Source organism: Vipera berus, assembly GCF_964194415.1.
Source record: "Vipera berus genome assembly, chromosome: 6".
Lineage (NCBI taxonomy): Eukaryota > Metazoa > Chordata > Lepidosauria > Squamata > Viperidae > Vipera > Vipera berus.
Window position 1 is genome coordinate 12,125,426 of NC_138208.1, and position 21,513 is coordinate 12,146,938.

At 42.4% G+C, this 21,513-nt stretch overlaps 1 protein-coding gene across 1 annotated transcript in view; it reads left to right on the forward strand.

The window, feature by feature from the left end:
• SEMA3E (semaphorin 3E) overlaps nucleotides 1–21,513 on the forward strand; it is a gene marked incomplete at its 3' end in the record, with an annotated part of 128,768 nt that overhangs the window by 86,726 nt on the left and 20,529 nt on the right. The window contains exon 5 of the mRNA XM_081331003.1: nucleotides 10,192–10,285. Within this exon, the coding sequence (XP_081187129.1) occupies nucleotides 10,192–10,285 (94 nt within the window). The remainder of the gene's footprint in view (nucleotides 1–10,191; nucleotides 10,286–21,513) is intronic.

Below are 21,513 nucleotides of genomic sequence, written 5' to 3' on the forward strand. Positions count from 1 at the left end.
CTGAGTGTCAAAAAGTCTTAATTGTTAGTTTTCTGGTTGGTTGGACTTCTTGACCAGACAGTGACATACTTAAGCCTGACTACGCCTTGATTCTGGGTAGATATTTCCAACAAATTGGTCACACTTGATATCGAAAGGGGAGAAGGAGAGGGGAGAGACGCTGACTGCTGTTTGATCAGCAGAACCATATGTTCCCTTCCCTTGACTGCAGCAGGGATGAGGTCATTGGGAAATGAATCCAGGAGAAATAATTGCACAGGACTCTGCATTTGTTTGGACTGCAGAACGATACATCAAAAAAGATAGTTTCGAATAGCAAAAATAAACATTTGTACAATCCTTGCTTTCAGTTGGCTCTTGGCTTGGGTGGATCATGTTGCTGAGAAGCCACAAGGGAAGCAAGCATAGCCCATTGAGAAAGAATGTGAAAAACACCGTTAGCTTTCCGTCTTATCTAAATTGCAGCATCTAAACTAAGGTTGCGCATATACAGACATCACACGGGGCTTCGTAGGACTTGCTTCTTTTAGTAAATTTGCTCCTTTTAATTGCAACCTGATGGTTTATTCCCAATCCCTTCTGACTGGCTACACAGAGGGGTCTGGTTTTCCTTCTGTTGACAATGCTGCAAAATGCTTGTCCTCAATCTCCTGCTAGTTGTTCATCTGCACTGTAATAGGGTAATCCCAAATAGGAAAAAGTATCATTGGATGACCTGTCAAAGGATATTGTTGTATATTGTTTCTCCATTTCGGCCCTCCAATTTGCCTGTCAGAGCGTGCACAGTCTTATTGCATGAGGAATAAACCCAGGAGTAAACACAGTAAACAATAGGGTGTGTGTGTGTGAGTGTGCATGCGTGTGTGTGTGTACACACACACACACACACACACACACATCTTACTGTTTACTGTGTTTACTCCTGGGTTTATTCCTCATGCAATACACAAACACGCACACGCTAATACAGCAGGATCCAACCAACCATAGTTTCAGCAGGAAATGGAAGATAGCACACATCTGCTGAGCCTTCCCTTTTATAAAAAGCTGTTAAAGGGACACAGACCCAGCTGGCTCTTAAAGGGACATAGATCCTGCTGAGTCATTCTCATCATTACATCATACATCTTACATTACATCAGCTGGTTAGCTTCTAAATCATTACCTTGACATTGCCTCTTCATTTGAAGAAGTTATTTCCTTGAAGACCTTACAGGTGAGATGGGATTCAACAATTCTCATATTTTAAAAATCTAGACATGAATAACAACTTTCAGTGGACATTAATTGGGATTATTTTTCAAAAAAATTGATATCAATTGAAGACTCCAGTGAGCCAAGCTGAGAGATTATTTTCTTACAGTAATTTCATTCATACAAATCTTTACAGATTTTTTTAAAAAAATCCTGAAGCCACCTCTCTTATACTGATCTATATAAATACAAATATTTATATATCTGTTCCTTTCACATCCCCCAAATTTCCCTCTAACCATTCCAGCAATAGATTAAGGTCTACACAACAACCCAGATCTCTAATAGATTTCAGCCATATCACTTTCATTGTGTGTAATTTTGCTTCCATGGACACGATTAGCGAATTAAGTTCTATAATTTCGTATTCTTTTTATTAGAAAAGGAGCATTTTCCCCTCCTTGTCTTTTTGTTTTTTTATTAATAATTTGACAATCAATGTTTGCTGCAAAGTTCAATGTACGTTTCAGCTATATAAACTTGCAGTTTACAATTATTGTTAATTACAATATCTACATTTTGGGGGGGAAAATCCAAAAGTAACTACATCTTCAAGTTCTGTCCTTCAAGTTCTTTCAGTGATTATTAAATTGATGTTAATATGGGAGAAGTCTTAATTTTGTGTCTACTTCAGGTTGCTTTATCTTAGATCAGCTTGACAAATAACTCTTTAGATTTTGGTTGACTTCACTCCTGCTGAGCCTCATGATGTAGTTGTGCTGTGAAGTACTAAGGCAACTGGAATAAATACATAAACCAACCCCTGTACTTGAAAACGAAGTCTTAAGTATACCAAATTACCTTTTTCTTTAATAGTCAGAAAGCTCTCCAGTCTTTTCCTTCCTTTCTCAAAAAGGTTACCGTATAAGGGTACCCTCGTTTTGCTCTTCTCATTTAATCACTCATACTGTATGCCAATTCCACTTTAAAAATTCATAGACTTTGATAATTATATTTCCCTGCTTTTCTTTCTGAGTTCAGGAATTGCCGTTGTTATGGGTCTCGGAGAAAAGGCCTGCAAATATATCCTATTCCCCATCCCCCCCCCTTAAAAAACAGAACAAGATGGTCATGCTGCCCCACATTCGGAGAGGATTTTGGGGGAAGAAGGGGCCCGAGGGACTGATTCCAGATATAAGAGGGCTATTATCTTCTCAATATTAGTTAGGAAGAGACACTTGGCTCCCAAATGCAGCCCTGAGGTGAACCTCTCAATCCTGCTGGTGTCCAAATGGATCTGATGCCCCAGACCAGGGGTAGGCAACCTCGGCTCTTTTATGACTCATGGACTTCAACTCCCAGAATTCCTGAGCCAGCCATACTGAGGGGAAAGGGAGAGGTTTCCAAGCTGAGCCATGCTGGCTCAGGAATTCTGGGAGTTGAAGTCCACAAGTCGTAAAGGGGCCATAGTTCCCCCACGCTGGCTGAGGAATTCTGGGAGTTGAAGTCCACAAGTCATGAAGGGGCCATAATTCCCCCATGCTGGTTCAGGAATTCTGGGGGTTGAAGTCCATGAGTCATAAAAGAGCCGAGGTTGCCTACCCCTGCCCCAGACATTTCCTTGACACTTCCTTTTCATACTCGCCCTTTGGCATGCCTTGGGGACATGAGGGGGGAGGGAAGGAAACAGGAGCACTGCTATTATTTGTTGGTCTCAAGGGGATGCCCTCAATTACTTCGGAGCCCAAGGTGGTCATTAACACGAGTATAATTTCATTCGACAATTGTGAAATGTTTAATTAGAAACCCTACGTTTGGGGCATCCTGACGATAACCCAGATCCCCCCTTTAAAAAAAAGGTAACAGAAATAAAACCAAGTTAAGATGACACATTTATGAAACCATGTTGCTTTAAAAGCTTCGTGGTATTAAACATAGGATTACAGCAAACGCCTCCCTGAACTCTTGTAAATATGTATATCATACTGTAGGATTGTTAGTGGCCTTTCCCCTTATCTGCAGTGACCATCTCCGATATATTTCGCAGAAGCTTTCCTGGCCCACTTATCACTTGAACTTTGACTTGAGCTTGACATTTATGTGCCTGAAAAAAAACCAGGTCCTGTCAATAAGTCACCCTAACATTTCATGGTTTGCTTTTAATGCCCACTCTGGCTCTCCTGCTGAAGCCTTAACCCGAGGACCCTGTGAAGCGGAATATTTTAGCCCTTTCAGATAAAATCTACCGTTCAAAGCAACGGAGAGCGTCTGTTGCTTCCTGCTTCTCTGATGCTCACCATCAAATATGATGCCAAGGAGAAGAAAAATAGAACTCAAGAAATTTTCCTCATTAAATTTGGGGAACTGCTTCAGGGACTCAGGCACTTGGGGAATCTCTGTAGAGTTAAAACAGGCTAGCTAGGAATGTAGTCCAGGGTGCTTTGGGGTCAATGCAGGAAATTCTACAGATTGCAATATTTTAAATCTTTTTGTTGGGGCTGAAATCCAAAATGTCTGCAGCTGAATGGAATAGTTTATACTTTCATTACATCTATAATAGTGAGGGGTTTTTTTAAAAAAAAATAAGTATTGGCAGTGCATTTCAATACTTCTCTGCTGACCCTCTGGATAAGACAGCGGAAATGCTTGGATGCTAAAACTTAGTAAAATAATACCAGTTACAGAAAAGCTTCAATTAAGTGAACCATCTGGGAGGAAGTTTTGTCATTTTAAATAATTTTTACTATTTCTTGATTATGCAAATGATACGATCAGGAAATAGCAATTGGCTAAATTTGCACTGTTTCTTCTAGTATTGTGCTCTGATTATTTTGAGGATCTGCTCAGTTGCTAAGTAACAAAATAGCCACATCAAGAAACAATCACAACTTTAAAAACCATGAAGGACCTGGCAGTTTCCATATACAATTTATCCCTCTTAACTTAGAGGTACCATAAATCAAGCCTGGGTGGTTTTATTTTATTTTACTCTGCCCAAACCTCGCTGAATAATCTACCATTTCCTCCTCTGAGTATTACTACATCCAGCCAAACCATTGGAGGAATAGAGAGAGACTCAACATGACTAATGGCACCAGGCATTAGGTAATATCCTGCGGACTTTCAATTTTTCTTACATGTTTTCTCCTAAATGGCCAAGAATGGCTAAATCAAGGCATGTAGCAGATCAGGATTGTAAAAATCCAGTGGGTCAGTAGATGGTAAAGAAACTCGGAATGCTCAACATTTTGCTCTCCACTTGTAGTCACCCAGCATTTTGCCGGTACCATTTTCTACTGTATTTGTGCTAACATGCATAAATCATCTGTTTAGTGGGGGCAAAAAACCAAGTGTGGGATGTATCAAAGCCATACAATGCTGTTTCTCACCCTGTCCTGGAAGGCTAGTGTGGAAAAACTCTAAAAAGAGAAAAACTGTTGAAATTTTGCAGACAGCTCCCCTGATGAATGTGTATATCTGCAAATAGTTGAGAAGTATATGCTTTGCTTTCTGTCGAATTGGGGGGGAAACTGCCAAAGAAGCTTCACACAATTTTAGAGAAATGTAAATTTGTGATCCACCTTAACTTCGAAGGGTTCCTTGAAAATGTAAGCTGTGTTATTCATTTAGTAATTGCAGCTGTGCAAACACACTGTAGATAACAAAAGACGCTTAAAAACCCTGCTGGATTGTCTTTTAGGCCTCAGCCAACGCAACAAGTATTTCACATAAAGCAGAAGGCTTAAATTGTACAAAGGGGGAGAATTTTATTGAATAGGAGTGAAACATAAAGGCAGTGAAAACTTTTCTCTGAAGGAACATCACGGAATCAACACAGGCTTTTGGCTTTCTTAAGTGAAATATTTTTGTGAAAATATTTTTTTCCCCATAGAATAAATGGAAAAAATTCAGAGGGAATTTTTTTTTCCCTCAGAGGGAAAAAAAATCCATTTTTAATTTGCCTGCTGGGTTCTTAATTGCTAATTCATACATATAAGCAGAGATCAGTATCAATTAAGCAGAGCATGAAAACATTTCTTTAAAACAATTTACTGCAGTGTTAAAAACAACATGTACATAACAGGAACTCGCAGAAGGCATATCTCATTAAAATAGTTACATTCAGCATCCAGCACAATTGTATTTTAAGAGGGGAATAAAAGCAGTTGGTTTTCGAAGAAACGTTCGGTATAAAATTATGTAATTTTGGGGTTGGGAAAAAAATGCTGAAATTTGCAATGTATTCATATATTTGGAATATAATTTAGAATATAAATAATATAGAAATGTAGACTATAATAGTAGATTAACATATTGTCATCAGTAAGATCATAAATTAAGGCAATTAAGTGACTGGAACTAAAGCAGTTTGTTGCTTTTTCTCTTTTTCTGGATTTAAAACAATATCAGGTATCCTCTTCAGATATTCATATATTCAGCAGCTTTGAATTTCTGTTTCTTGCAAGCAGACGGGATATATATGCAACATGCTATGGCATGGATGTAATTACCCTGAAGAAGTAGAGATGTCCACTGATATTCTATGTAGTTGAATGATGAATTTGAAAAGAGCCCCTCAGCTTCCCAAAGTTTCCCTGATCTGATTTATTCAAGATAAAAACTGGTTCCCCCGTAACGGATTTCCAGGCTATTTTGGTCTCAAAGACAGGCAATAAGTAGTGAGCATAACTGTACCTGGGACTCTGCTCCGGAATATCTGTCAGTTGCCATCATTCCTCTCCACAAATTGTTTTTCCTCTCCACAAATTGTTTTTCCAGAGTTGCCTCTTCCAGTCTTTGGCTTAACCCCATTGTGTAACCTTTCATATGCAAACTGGGAGACGAGACGGTTGCTACAATAGAACATAGAATAAGAGGAGTCTTCTAGTTCAACCCCTGCTCAACAGGAGACATTATACCATTCTGGACTAATGGCTGTCCAGTCTCTTAAAAGCTTCCAGTGATGGAGCACAAACAACTTCTAGAAGGAAGCCCTTCTAGCTGATTTATTGTTCTCACTGTCAGGAAAATTCTCCTGAGTTCTAGATTGCTTCTCTCCATCTGTTACTTCCTGCCTTCATGCCTTCTGGGACTTTGGAAAATAGGTAGACTCCCTCTTCTCTATGACAGCCCCTCAAGTACTGGAAGAGCGCTATCAAATATATTTCATTCAAACGCCTCTGAGGAGTACTTCATTTGGGCAAATCTGCTTTGTTCAAATAGAGTGCCAATCTATTACACCATTCTTAATTTCCATCCCATCCTCTTTGTGTGGCTTCTCCATCCTTTAACATTTAACACACCAGGAGACTGGATAATGACAACAGCAGCTTTGAGGATACTGGATTTCTTCCAAGCAGGGGTAACACACACACTCCCCTTGACACAGCTTCAGTCTTTCTCCTTGCCTGTTGACTTTACAACTATTTATAAACAATAAGATCTAAGTCAGAAAGAGAATGTATTTCTATCTTGTTCTTCGTGCTTTCTGATAAGGAAAAGAAACTACCCAAATATAGTTATACTATATTAAAAATCCAAAGTGTTTCTAACAGGCAATAATAATCACTTTGCACCAAAACAAAATATTCAAGCAGATTCTTAAAGACAAGCTTAAAAATCAACAAGGAGTTTTCATCTCCAGATATAAGACTTCTCTGTCATTGCTAGCACCTAATTTATAGGTTTGCTTTGTTTTGTAAAAGTAATGCTATTTTCTCACACAGGGAGTCCACTTTGTGCTTTACAGTTCAGCTAATGATGTTTTAAAATTAAAGATGGGAATCAGATATCTTCCTTCCTGGAGATGGAGAAGTGAAGGGCACCTATTAAAAATTTACCTCCCTTTCATTCTCTGCAACATAACAAACTTTTGAAATAGACATGGGTTCATTAATTAGAGAGATCAAAGGAAATTCATCCAACTTTGATCTTGATTTATATAAACTCCTGGCTGGGTCATTGCAAACAGTTATAGGGCTAGAAGTGAACAAGGCCTTTATACACAATGACTTTATGCCGCTTGGGGTTGTTACTTCCAGATCTATGTGATGTCACCAGAAGCACCAGCATCTGCCATTGTCAAAAAGACAAGATGATGGACACAATACTACGTCTACTACATTGCCTATTTTTAACACCCTTGCAAACACCACTTGACCAGAACACTTCTCTCATAGGAACCATGACTTAATTTGTTGTGCCAAAAGTGAAGTTGTTATGGGTGAATACAAAATCGCATAATCTGATGGCAAAGCATGCTGCATTCACCTCGGTGATGAACTTGATGGCTCCATGCTTGAAGGGTATCTTGATGTATCCTGCTTCAGTACATATGGAATTTCAGTCTTCTTAATGAAGTTTGTCATGTCATTTACAGTATGTAGGTGGGAGTTCTGGTGGCCTAAGGTCTGACTACATGAAATCCCTGAAACTTGATAACCCAGTTGTGTTGGTTCTGATGTCTGAGACCATGGTATGGTTCAGGTGGGCTGGGAATAGAGCTAGGGTGTCTCCAGGTAGATATGGTCTTGTATGTCCTTAGGAGACCCTTTAATTGCATGGCTGTTCCTGAAGTGCTGCAGTAGGATCTGAGGATAGAAGTCACTAGAACGTTAGGTTCCTTCTTAGTTTCCTTGATCCATCAATACTCGTACTGATAATTGTCCCTGCTTAATCACTTTGTTTAATTATGATGTCATTATTCTTGAGGACTTGGATGACACCTCATTTGACACTACTGAGATTATTGGGCAATGGGATTTTTTTTATTGGTGATTGTGGCTCGAACTTGTTGGCAAAAGCCTTCAGCATGCCACAAAGAAGAGGGAGTCAAGCAATTCTCCAAAGCGCCTGAAAGCAGGACAAGAAGCAATGGATGGAAACTAACCAAAGAGACAAGCAACCTAGAACTAAGGAGAAACTTCCTGACAGTTAGAACAATTAACCAGTGGAACAACCTGCCTCCAGAGGTGGTGAATGCTCCAACACTGGAGGTTTTTAAGAAGAGACTGGACAGCCATTTGCCTGACATGGTATAAGGTTTCCTGCCTGAGCAGGGGGTTGGACTAGATGACCTCCAAGGTCCCTTCCAACTTATTATTATTATTATTAGGACAGAAAATCAGACAATGCTTTTCAAATTTGTGTAAGCTGAATATCTTATATATAAAATTCTCTACAGTTGAGGAATAATGAAAGAAAAATTGTACACAAGTGAATTTTAGAGACAAAGAATGAAAAGGAATTACTATATGTCTAAACAAAAGTTTCCCATTTACTTGCAGAGATTACAATAGGCACAGTTAACTACGGTATTATTTAGTTTTTAGTCGAAGAACAATATGAAATGAAGTACAACATAGGAGATTTAAGCCATCAGGAAAAGATTGAGGGGTGACATGATAGCAGTGTTCCAATATCTCGGGCTACCACAAAGAAGAGGGAGTCAAGCTATTCTCCAAAGCACCTGAAAGCAGGACAAGAAGCAACGGATGGAAACTAGTCAAGGAGAGAAGCAACCTAGAACTAAGGAGAAACTTCCTGACAGTCAGAACAATTAACCAGTGGAACAACCTGCCTCCAGAAGCTGTGAATGCTCCAACACTGGAAGTTTTTAAGAAGAGACTGGACAGCCATTTGTCTGAAATGGTATAGGGTTTCCTGCCTGAGCAGGGGGTTGGACTACATGACCTCCAAGGTCTCTTCCACTACCACCACCACCATCATCATCATTATCCAATTCAAGGTTACATCCATCAGAGGACATCCATTTTTAATTATGACAGAATATATTGGGTTGTCCATGGCTGCATGTGTCTGTCTTACTTCTTTTCTTGAAAGTGTTTCTTCATTCTTAAGGGGGGAAAAATGTTTCCAAATTACTGGAAAGTTTAATATTTTATGTTTCTTTAGTGGGGTAAAATAATAAACCCCACTTAGAACGGACACTTTGGCTTGGCTGATTGTGGGTTCGTAGTCTGAGATACCCTCCCTTGATGATGATGAATAGATGCCTCCAGAAGCTTAGTTTGTTTTCTTCCCCAAGGAGACGGGTTTTATACTGTAATGTAAATTTGTTGCTTGTTTTAGCAAAGCTGCGTTGTGCTTCAAGTTGCAGAATATGATTAACTTTTCCTGATTAAAGGATGTTGATTTGATATTTTAGGAGTTTCTTGGAGACATAATCCTTGGCTGTAGCCTGTGCAGTTTGCAGATATTTCAGTTTAATATTTATATGACTGTAATATAAATATTATATGGTATATGAATTATATACCCAAACTTTGGAAATTATCATAGCATGAAGGCTTATGGACTTAACAATCATTTGCAAAGGAATGTCTATGTCCCATAATCACTAAATCTATAGTTTACAATAAATCATGGATTACAAGGGAAAGTCCAGTCCATCCCAACTTTATAATTTTAGAGTAATGGTGGGTCTTCATTTCCTGCTTTTGAACAGGATTTCTTTGGGGCGGGGGAAATTCTGAACAAACTTATTCTGTGAAGTCAACTTTTAATATTATTTTTAACGATTGTGAGTTTTTACATTTTTTCTTTTTCCTTTCTCCCTTTCTCTGATTTTTTCCCCTTATCTGCTCCATTTAATAGAAAATGCACAAAGGAGAGGTAACATTAGGTGTTTAACTACTAAATGATTTTTTTTCCTAAGAAAGGCATTTAAAAAAAAAGTGGTAATTTTTATAAAATTAATAGTTACAATAACTGGTCTATCTGATTGTCTTTTTATGCATGGGTGGAAATGGAGGGAAGAGATTTAAATCTGTACTTAAAATATCTGGATGACACATTTCAGAATATACACATTGGGGGGCGGGGGGATAGATGGCTCCACCATCTTAACATGTAAGCCCTGGACACCGGAGTGTGTGATTATATTGTTCTGAATAGAAAACACTGACACATCTATTACCTTTCATATTTTTTCATCTGCAAATAACTCTTCTAATACTCTCTGTACTTTTTTTAAAGGATCACCTCTTTCATCTAGAAGCTCACCGATTAGAGAAAGGAAGGGGCAGATGTCCATATGCACCAAGTTCCTCCTTCATGTCCACTTTATATGGTAATAATTAAGAACTCCTTTCCAATTCTCACCAACTCTTTAAGGCTTGCCATTATTCCATCTACAATGCCGAAGTTCTGTTCTTGTGTACTTATGTCGTGTTTTGTTGAATTGACTCATAAAGTCTCAGGCTTGGTCTGCCATCCGTCTTGCCTGTTGCATCACACTGGGGAAACGTCAGATGTTCTTCAGGCATTGTTACACTGACTGACTCTGTAATTGCCATCCATTATTGTTACTTATCACATAATCTATTCTGAATGTGGGAGAAATCCCATTTGTGCCAGCTCCTACTGCCCCAGTTTCAACAATTCCCTTTTGGAAATTCAATCCAAGGCCTACAGAAATGGAGGCTGCAGATCTAAACACGTTTCTCCAGAACAGGAAAGTTCCCAACATTCATTCCTGCACTTTATAAGAGCTCATGCAGCACTCATTCACAGATACATTTAGCAGATTCACGGTGTAGTTTGGAAATGTTGATATGACATCCACCCTATATTATACTGTATAAATATTATCCAGCGCAAAAGGCACCCTTGGAACCATGTTAGCTAAGATGAGATTTGTTCCAAGCCATCAGTACAGACAGGGTAGTAAGCAGTCACTCATTGTTCAGTTGTGTACTTGAATCTAAACCAAGCTGAGAAAAAATATGACCCAGCAAAGAGGGGCATGTAGCCACAGTTGGGACTGGATGATCTTAAGCCATCATGGAATCCCCATCTCTAGGAGAGACGCCAACTGTGGAGGATAAGAGAATAGACTTCAGCTCTAGTTGCAAATGCTTTTCCATTCAGAGTTCATGATGGCTGCTCTTTTATTGCTTGTCTAATTCCAGTACAAACAATTTAGAGCTTATCAATATTGTTTTCCCACAGAGATAAACAAGGAGGAAAATGTGTCCTCCCTGATGCTCCTACAAATGTGTCCTCTTCTTTCATTCTAGTTTAGTGTAGGAAAAAGTAAGCACAGAAAGTCAACTCGGAGAAGAATAGGGAACAGTTTTGTTTAATCTCACTTATCCAAGCCATCCATCCATACATTGGGATTCATTTCGGACCTCCAGAGCACACAGAAGCTTGAACGCAGAGCCTCTCTGCAGCTCTTTCAAATTTTTCCTGGGGTTTCACAACATTTTCCAAGTTGTAGTTGTTTTAAAGGGCTCCAGACAGGTTCATGTGCTCCAAAATTTTGTTTTGGAATTGAGTCCAACATATTTAACAGCACTACAATCAATAGCCTCATGGCACACTTTCGCAATTTAAAATACATTGCGTGTAGTTATTATTTTTTTAAAAAAAAACCTCATGATTCAGAGTAGCTTTTACTGAAATCTCTGTATTGCAGCAGGAAAAAAAAATACAGTGTAATCTTTTGTGGTTTTGTGTGCATTAAATTAAAATCCTGGGCAAACTCCAACCAAAATTTCTAAAATGAAATTATTTTAATGGATGAAACTTAAGCACACGTAACAGAGAAGGCTTAACTTGTGTTCCTTCCCTACCACTTCTGTTTTGTTTTGTTTCTCGTTTAACGTTTTCTTGTGATTTAGCTTCAGTTTGGGGAGAGATTATTTGATACTAAGGTAAAAACAGTAAGAAACAATTCTACTCTTGAATGAATAAATTCTGAACGACAATCAGAAAGCAGAATAAGCTTTCAACCATGGCTAATGCTATATAAAAATGTTAAATGATTGGGCATATTCCATAAATAATTTTATGACTCAAACGTCTCAAACAAATGAATTCTCCAGCCTGCTTTCAATAAAACAACTTCCTAGTTGGTAATAGAGCCGACTGGTGAGTTAACAAAGACCACACAAGTTCTTGAAAGAAAGGCTGTTTTTTTTAGGCGTGTGGCTTTTGACAAATGGTGGACTTCTGAACTGCCTCCCTTTTGCTGCAGAACTTTTTAGCTCCTGTAGCTGAGGAGTAGATGGATCCCTTGTACCAGGGGTAGGCAACCTCGGCTCTTTTATGACTCGTGGACTTCAAGTCCCAGAATTCCTCAGTCAGCATAGCTATGCTGACTGAGGAATTCTGGGACTTGAAGTCCACAAGTCATAAAAGAGCCGAGGTTGCCTACCCCTGCCTTGTACCATTAGTGGTAGGGCATGCTTTTCTCACCTGAGACCCATTATTTCCGGTTATTCTGTGCTGCCTCATCTCGGTGTGTTGTATGTGTGTGTGGGGAGGGAGGAGCAAAGCATGTCTGGAGAATACATTCCTAGCAGATCACTGAAGGCTTGAAGGGCACCCCAATGCCCAGCTAAACCAAGCAAGCACCCAGATGAAGCAGCATCCATACAGGAAGATGCTGAAGTGGAAGGCCACTCTAGGAACAACAGCAAAGGGACCATTTCATTCTGAGAGGAGGGGGACGGCAATTCTGTATTTTCCCATGGAGAGACAGTGTAAATTGATAGATGATCTAGTGCCAGGCAGGGTTGCCCATCAGTCAGATGTCAGCGACTGAGAAAGAACCAAGGGCCCTGAGGTGACTACGATGCGGCTACATTCAAGTCTTCAAGTCAACCAGGTTCTCCTGTTGAAAGGCTGGAAGTATGTAGCAAAGATATATGGAAATTGGGAAGAGATTTTTTTTTCCCAAACATGGTTAAATAAATCTAATCAGAGGCTATTACACTGCATCGAGATGTCATCATCGAAAGAAGATCTAGTCCTACGTGGATTAATATTTCACTGTTCTAGAAAATGCTTGATCAGACAATTCTACCTGAGCACGAACATTCTCACTGAAAGTAGATTTATTGCCAAGTAAATACAACATTATTAATTACAGGGCTCTGAAAAATCTTACTACTGAAAAAAGTGCTGACTCTGTGCCTTGCAAAAAGAAAATTGCCAGTAGAAATGAGTTTGAAATACAGTTGCATCTTTTCTAAAAAGCTGATCTGCACGTTAAATTTCTCAATCAATCATTTAAAACCATAGGTGTACAATTATGCAAATTCTCCAGCACATTTGCCAGGTTAATTCCATGCTTGAAATGGGTTATTAGTTATATGTATATATATACAGTCAGGTCCAGAAATATTGGGACATCGACACAATTCTAACATCTTTGGCTCTATACACCACCACAATGGATTTGGAATGAAACAAACACAATGTGCTTTAACTGCAGACTGTCAGCTTTAACTTGAGGGTATTTACATCCAACTCAGGTGAACGGTGTAGGAATTACAACAGTTGGCATATGTGCCTCCCACTTGGTAAGGGACCAATAGTAATGGGACAATTGGCTTCTCAGCTGTTCCATGGCCAGGTGTGTGATATTCTGTCATTACCCCAATTACAATGTGCAGATAAAAGGCCCAGAGTTCACTTCAACTGTGCTATTTGCATTTGGAATCTGTTGCTGTCAACTCTCAAGATGAGATCCAAAGAGCTGTCACTATCAGTGAAGCAAGCCATCATTAGGCTGAAGAAACAAAACAAACCCATCAGAGAGATAGCAAGAACATTAGGCGTGGCCAAAACAACTGTTTGGAACATTCTCAAAAAGAAGGAACGCACCAGTGAGCTCAGCAACACCAAAAGACCCAGGAGACCACGGAAAACAACTGTGGTGGATGACCGAAGAATTCTTTCCCTGGTGAAGAAAACACCCTTCACAGCAGTTGGCCAGATCAAGAACACTCTCCAGGAGGTAGGTGTATGTGTGTCAAAGTCAACAATCAAGAGAAGACTTCACCAGAGTGAATACAGAGGGTTCACCACAAGATGTAAACCATTGATGAGCCTCAAAAACAGGAAGGCCAGATTAGAGTTTGCCAAACGACATCTAAAAAAGCCTTCACAGTTCTGGAACAACATCCTATGGACAGATGAGACCAAGATCAACTTGTACCAGAGTGATGGGAAGAGAAGAGTATGGAGAAGGAAAGGAACTGCTCATGATCCTAAGCATACCACCTCATCAGTGAAGCATGGTGGTGGTAGTGTCATGGCTGCCAATGGAACTGGTTCTCTTGTATCTATTGATGATGTGACTGCTGACAAAAGCAGCAGGATGAAGTCTGACGTGTTTCAGGCAATATTATCTGCTCACATTCAGCCAAATGCTACAGAACTCATTGGACGGCGCTTCACAGTGCAGATGGACAATGACCCAAAGCATACTACAAAAGTAACCAAAGAGTTTATGAAGGGACAGAAGTGGAATGTTATGCAATGGCCAAGTCAATCACCTGACCTGAATCCCATTGAGCATGCATTTCACTTGCTGAAGACAAAACTGAAGGGAAAATTTATTTATTTATTTTATTTTATTGCATTTATATACCGCCCTTTCCCTGAGGACTCAGGGCGGTTTACAGGGAGTTAAAAATCAAACATACAAAAGTTAAAAAACCAAGTTAAAAAATATTAAATCAACCCTGTACTATTAAAAACCCCAATTAAAATAATTTTCTCCTCAGCCTGGGCCCGAGAGCTCAAAGAGCCAGGTATTCAGGCCCCGGCGGAATGAACGGAGGTCGGGGGCAGTCCTCAGCTCCACCGGCAGCTGGTTCCAGAGGGCAGGCGCTCCCACTGAGAAGGCCCTATCCCTGGGTATCACCCGCCGGCAATCTCTTACCGGCGGAACACTGAGCAGACCCTCCCTGTGGGAGCGCACTGGGCGAAGGGCGTTTGAAGCCGGCAGCAGGTGTTCCCTCAAATACCCCGGACCCAGGCCATGTAGGGCTTTATAGGTAATAACCAGCACCTTGAATTTCACCCGGAGGGCAACCGGAAGCCAATGCAGCTCGCGGAGTAGAGGTGTTACATGGGAGTATCGGGAAACCCCCATTACAACTCGCGCGGCCGCATTCTGCACCAGTTGAAGCCTCCGAGTGGTCTTCAAGGGCAGCCCCATGTAGAGAGCGTTACAGTAGTCCAAACGGGAGGTCACAAGCGCATGAGTAACTGTGCGTAGGGTGTCTCGGTCCAGATAGGGATGCAACTGGCGCACCAGGCGAACCTGTGCAAAAGCCCCCCTGGTCACGGCTCCTATGTGATCTTCAAAATTGAGCCGAGAATCCAGGAGGACGCCCAAGTTGCGAGCCCTATCAACGGGGGGTAACACCTCACCCCCCATCGTCAGAGGTGGAATAACTTGGTTAACCCGAGATGCCGATATGCACAGCCACTCAGTCTTGGCGGGATTGAGACGAAGCCTGTTTCTCCCCATCCAGACCTGAACCGCCTCCAGGCACCGGGACATCACGGAGAGGGCATCACTGGGTTGGTTTGGGGTGGAAAGAAAAAGTTGGGTATCATCAGCGTACTGGTGATACCCCACCCCGAAACCACGAATGATCTCGCCCAGCGGCTTCATATAGATGTTGAACAGGAGAGGCGAGAGAACCGACCCCTGAGGAGCTCCACAAATGAGAGGCCTCGGGGCGGATCTCTGCCCTCCTGTCAACACCGACTGCGAGCGGCCCTGAAGGTAGGAGGAGAACCACCGTAGAACGGTGCCTTCCACTCCCAACCCCCTGAGACGCCGCAGCAGGATACCATGGTCGATGGTATCGAAAGCCGCTGAGAGATCTAATAGGACCAGGACAGAGGAGCAACCCCTGTCCCTTGCCCTCCAGAGATCATTCACCAGCGCGACCAATGCTGTCTCCGTGCTGTGTCCGGGCCTGAAGCCCGATTGATACGGGTCCAGATAATCAGTTTCCTCCAGGAACAGAGGGAGCTGATGCGCCACCACACTCTCAACAACCTTCGCCAGTGTTGTGACTCAGGGCCAGCCTGTGGGTCCGACAGCCGGCTCCGATGTATCGGATGACTCAGATGTGGGGGAGGAGGGAAACGAACCGGCTGATGATGATTTGGAGGCTTTGCAGAGTCCTCAGCCGGGGACCTCTTCTCAGCTGTGTGAGCCCGAGAGTGCGGAGGATGATGACCCACAGCTGGCCCTGTTCAAGGACGCCCGACGCAGGAGGCAGTCGAGCAGGAACAAACAAAGAAAGGTTATGGGACTCCTCGGGAGGAGGCACAGGGAGACCACGCCCTGAGCTCTCTATAAAAGGAGTGTTTGGGGAGGGGCTGGTTGCTGAAAGCAACTTTTCCGCTTGAGAAGACAAGCTCTAGTGTTTTTGTTAACTGCGTAATTAAATCTTGGCAGAAGCCTTTTAGCCTTGGACGCTTTCCAGTCTCTTCTTTTGAATAGGGGTTGCGAGAAGAGGGCTGGTTCAGAACAGCCAGAAAGTGAAGGTTGGAGACTGGACGATAGTTGTTTAAAGCAGCCGGGTCCAAAGCAGGCTTCTTGAGAAGGGGTCTCACCACCGCCTCCTTCAAGGCGGCAGGGAAGACACCTTCCTTCAAAGAAGCAGTTATTACTGCATGGAACCAGCCTCATGTTCCCTCCCGAGCCGCATAAGCTAGCCAGGAGGGGCACGGATCCAACAAACAGGTGGTGGTGCTCAGTCTCCCCATGATCCTGTCCACATCATCAGGGGAAACAGGGTCGAACTCAGTCCAGATAACGTGCTCAAGACCGCCTGATTCCTCCACATCAGACTCTGCCCAGTCAGAGTCCAGGCCGGTCCGGATCCGAGCGATTTTGTCCGCCAGATGATGACTAAACTCCTCGGCTCGTCCCTGCAAGGGATCCTCTCTCACCTCCTGGTTAAGGAGGGAGCGAGTCACCCTAAACAGGGCGGCCGGGCGATTATCTGCGGACGCGATAAGGGCGGCAAAGTAGTTAGACTTCGCCGTCCTTATCGCCGCAAGATAAGACCTTATAAAGGTTCTTAACTGCAATCGGTCGGATTCGGATCGGCTGGACCTCCAACCGCTGTCTAGACCCCATCTCCGACGCTTCATCTCCCGGAGCTCCACAGAGAACCATGGGGCCCAACGGGATCTGCGCCGGGTCAGAGGTCACATGGGTACAACGCAGTCAAGTGCCCTGGTGGCAGCCGTTTCCCAGGCCTCCACTAGAGCATCGACTGGGCTGTGGGTAAGGGTGATAGGTATAGGCCCAAGCACCCTCTGGAACCGATCCGGGTCCATTAGGCGCCTGGGGCGGAACCACCTGGTCGGTTCCGCCGCCCAGCGGTGGGGGGTGGCATGACGGAAAACCAGCCTCAGGAGGTGGTGATCTGACCATGACAGAGGGGTGATGGATGGGGAACCCCCTCCCAGATCATCCAACCACTGTCCAGACAGGAACACCAGGTCGAGAGTATGATCCCCCTCATGAGTTGGGCCCTCAATAACCTGGGTCAGGCCCATGGCTGTCATGGAGGCCATGAACTCCCGAGCTAACTCCGACGACCCTCCCAGTGACGGCAGGTTGAAGTCACCCAGGACTATAAGCCTGGGGAACTCCACTGCCAACCCTGAGAGGGTGTCGAGCAGCTCAGGCAGGGCTGTTGCCACACAGCTGGGCGCCAGGTATGTAAGCAACAAGCCCAGCTGAACCCGAGGACCACATCTCAAGAGGAGGGATTCACTCCCGGCCATCTGGACAATGGTGGCCTCCCGGGGACACAAAGTCTCCCGAATAACCACTGCCACCCCACCACCCCTGCCCTGAGCCCGTGGCTGGTGCAGCACCCGGAAACCTGGCGGGCATAACTCGGTGAGAGGCACCCCTCCCTCCGAACCCAACCAAGTTTCCGTGATGCACACTAGATCCGCACATTCCTCCTCGATCAGATCATGGATGAGGGGAGCTTTGTTAACTACGGATCTAGCGTTAAAATAGACCAACCTGAGCTCAGGGGCCTGATCACCCTCATCCCCGGGTAAGAGGGTGCTAACCGGAGGGTCGGAGCGCGCCACCACTCGGAGATAGCGGGGGCGCGATCCCAGATGTTGATATGGCCCTCCGCGCAAACACCTGCTGCCATTCCCTATCGCCGTGGGGATTTGAAGCCCCACCCCCACATTCCCAGAACCAGCAGCCACCTCCCCAGACCCCGTCCTGTCAGGACCTCTAACAGGACCAGACTGAGTGCCGGTTAAAGATTCCCTCCCTACCCCCCCCCCTACCCCTCCCTAACCTTTTAAAATAACCGGCTAAAAATTTTATCAGGGGCCTCTTAGCACGTCTTAACTCGAGGCCCCTATCTAAGCCCAGCCACCTCTCGGAGTCCCAGAGCTTGGGCTCGTCATTAAGGGGAGTATGGAAACAGGCGACAGGTCCAAGAACAAGCAGGAACTGAAGATAGTTGCAGTAGAGGCCTGGCAGAGCATCACCAGGGATGAAACCCAGCGTCTGGTGATGTCTATGCGTTCCAGACTTCAGGTTGTGATTGTCTGCAAAGGATTTGCAACCAAGTATTAAAAAGGGAAAGTTTGATTTATGATTATTATTCTGTCCCATTACTATTGGTCCCTTACCAAGTGGGAGGCACATATGCCAACTGTTGTAATTCCTACACCGTTCACCTGAGTTGGATGTAAATACCCTCAAATTAAAACTGACAGTCTGCAGTTAAAGCACATTGTGTTTGTTTCATTCCAAATCCATTGTGGTGGTGTATAGAGCCAAAGATGTTAGAATTGTGTCGATGTCCCAATATTTCTGGACCTGACTGTATATGTATGTGTGTGTGTGTGTGTGTATATATATATATATATATATATATGTATATATGTATATATATATATATATACATATATATATATATATATATATATATATATATATATATATATATATATATATATATATATATATATATATATATATATATATATATATATATATATATATATATATATATATATTGTGTGTGTGTGTGTGTGTGTAATATACATATATACATACATACATTTATTAAATAGCCGATTTCTGGAATTGGCTGCAATTATTGAAAAGTTTCCATAGATGTTTGGTTTGTTATCTTTGAGTTTGCCCACTCCAGAAGGATAAACGTAGCATCTTTTAGAAAAGACAGAATAAAGATGGTTGCTTGTTATGCCCTTTGAAGAAGCCGTTGCTCAAGTGCGCAAAAGGGGAGGGGGGTATGGAGAGTTGACACAGCCAGCAGGAAAGACCAGGAAAGTCAAATAAAGAAGCCTCCAAACTATAAGGACAGTAAAATCACAGGCATGCAATAATTTTTATTTTGTAAAGATGCTCCCCATCCCCAACCAAAAACAGGTCTGGGCAGCAATACTGTAAGGTAAGACTCTAGAACAGAGATGAAATGCTCTTTCGGAGACTGAAATTATGACAAGCAGTTTCTGAATCTGCTGCGGAAGCCTCGGAAAGACACAGCTGCTTTCATTAGTTGTAGAGAGATGCTTCAGACTCCTAAGGAGGCCAACCCTTTCTCCTCTTATGTGGGCCTATTTTCAAATACCATGAAAAGCTAGTCTGGGGGAGTCCAATGACTGGAGTCCTGCCAGCTAAACAATCTGGCTCATAAGGCTACACAAACACACACACACAAACACTACTTCTGTATTTCTGTAGATGTCAAGGTTGTATCTTCTAAAGCTGAAAACTAGAGAAGGTGATCACATAATTATTTTGCAGACTCTGCCATGAAGTACCACATCAGTATGAGCTGCTAAAATTTATTTTGTCTGCTGATATTTGACTTAGCTTCAGGGCCTCGTGAGTTTCAAATCAATATTTAGTCAGCATTATTAAGCAAAACCTAAGAAATAATAGCACCTCTCTTGTTGGAAACAGATTCCAGAGCCTACCTGGTAGAGACTTTATATTATTGAAGTCATTATTTAAAATTATTATTATTATTATTAATTTTATTTATATACCGCCCTTCTCCCGAAGGACTCAGGGCGGTGAACAGGGCAAATATATAAAAATACAAAAATACAAAAGTTAAAAAGGATTAAACATGTGCCCACTAAAAACAATAAATACAAATATTAAAAAACAGTAAAAAAAACCCCACCCATCCCCCATCAGGCCAGGCCGGCTTGTTCAAACAAGAATGTCTTTAGATCGCGACGGAAGGAGCGAATGTCGGGCGCCATCCGGAGCTCAACCGGTAACCGATTCCATAGCTCCGGGGCGCCCACAGAGAAGGACCTCCCCCTGGGGGCCACCAATCGACATTCTCTGATCGGTGGCACCCTGAGGAGGCCCTCTCTGTGGGAACGCACAGGGTGGAGGGAAGTTGATGCCAGCAGCAGGTGTTCCCTAAGGTACTCCGGACCCATGCCATGTAGGGCCTTAAACACCATTACCAGTACCTTGAATCTCACCCGGAAGACAACTGGCAACCAATGCAGCTCACGGAGCAGAGGTGTAACATGGGAGTATCGGGAGACTCCCAACACAACTCTCGCGGCTGCATTCTGAATCACAGCATAATTGTTTTCAAATTAATATAAATCAAAATTAAATCCATCCTTGACAAATAAAAATTGTAAATCCTTGAGAAAATACACTAATAATCAAAATAATAGAAGTATTTGTGTTAATGGTGAAATGTAAATTAGAAAATGCATTTGTTTTCTTTCAAGTTTAAAAAAGGAAGAAAATATATTATTGTGAGAGAGGACCATTCTTTTTTTGTATGTGTAATATGTTCTTCCACTATTTTGTGGCTTGGCTGCCATCTCGTGGTAAATATATGCAAGTTGTTTTGATTCCACTGATACCTGTAACTATATTTTAAGAAATGAATCAGTGATATATAAAGCTAATTGCCCTTAGCTTACGTTAGGGAAAATATAAAGTCTAAATATTAGGTTACTGAATCTCTGCCATATCTCTAGTCACTTGTAGAATATTAGCCTGTATAACATCCCACTATTATATATTAAATATTTGTTTTAAATTCATAGCATACAACATTTATATCAAAATCAAACAGACTTTTCCACATCTGTAAAGTTTAGAATTACAAGATTACTGTTCTGGGTTAAGAAAACCTGAAAAATATTAGTACACGCTGTGATAGCCTTTGTGATAGCCTGGATTTCAGCATGCAACAATTCTTGTTGTCTGAAGATGCTGGACCATTCTGGTATACAACTGAAGTGCAACGCTCCAGGAGTCATTTGGGGCATATGTGTCTTTGTGGTAAAGAGGAGATTCCAGTCCCAGGGATCTGCAGAGTGGCCTGCTCTGACGAAGGAGCGAGTCTGGGGTTGGAGAATAAGGTCGAGGGGAATCTGCAGATGCCAGAGGACCACTGAGAGATGTGTTGTGTGACTCTTGTCAGGCCTATAGGACTCCCCGACCCTCCTACCCTGCCTGGCCTGGACTCAACT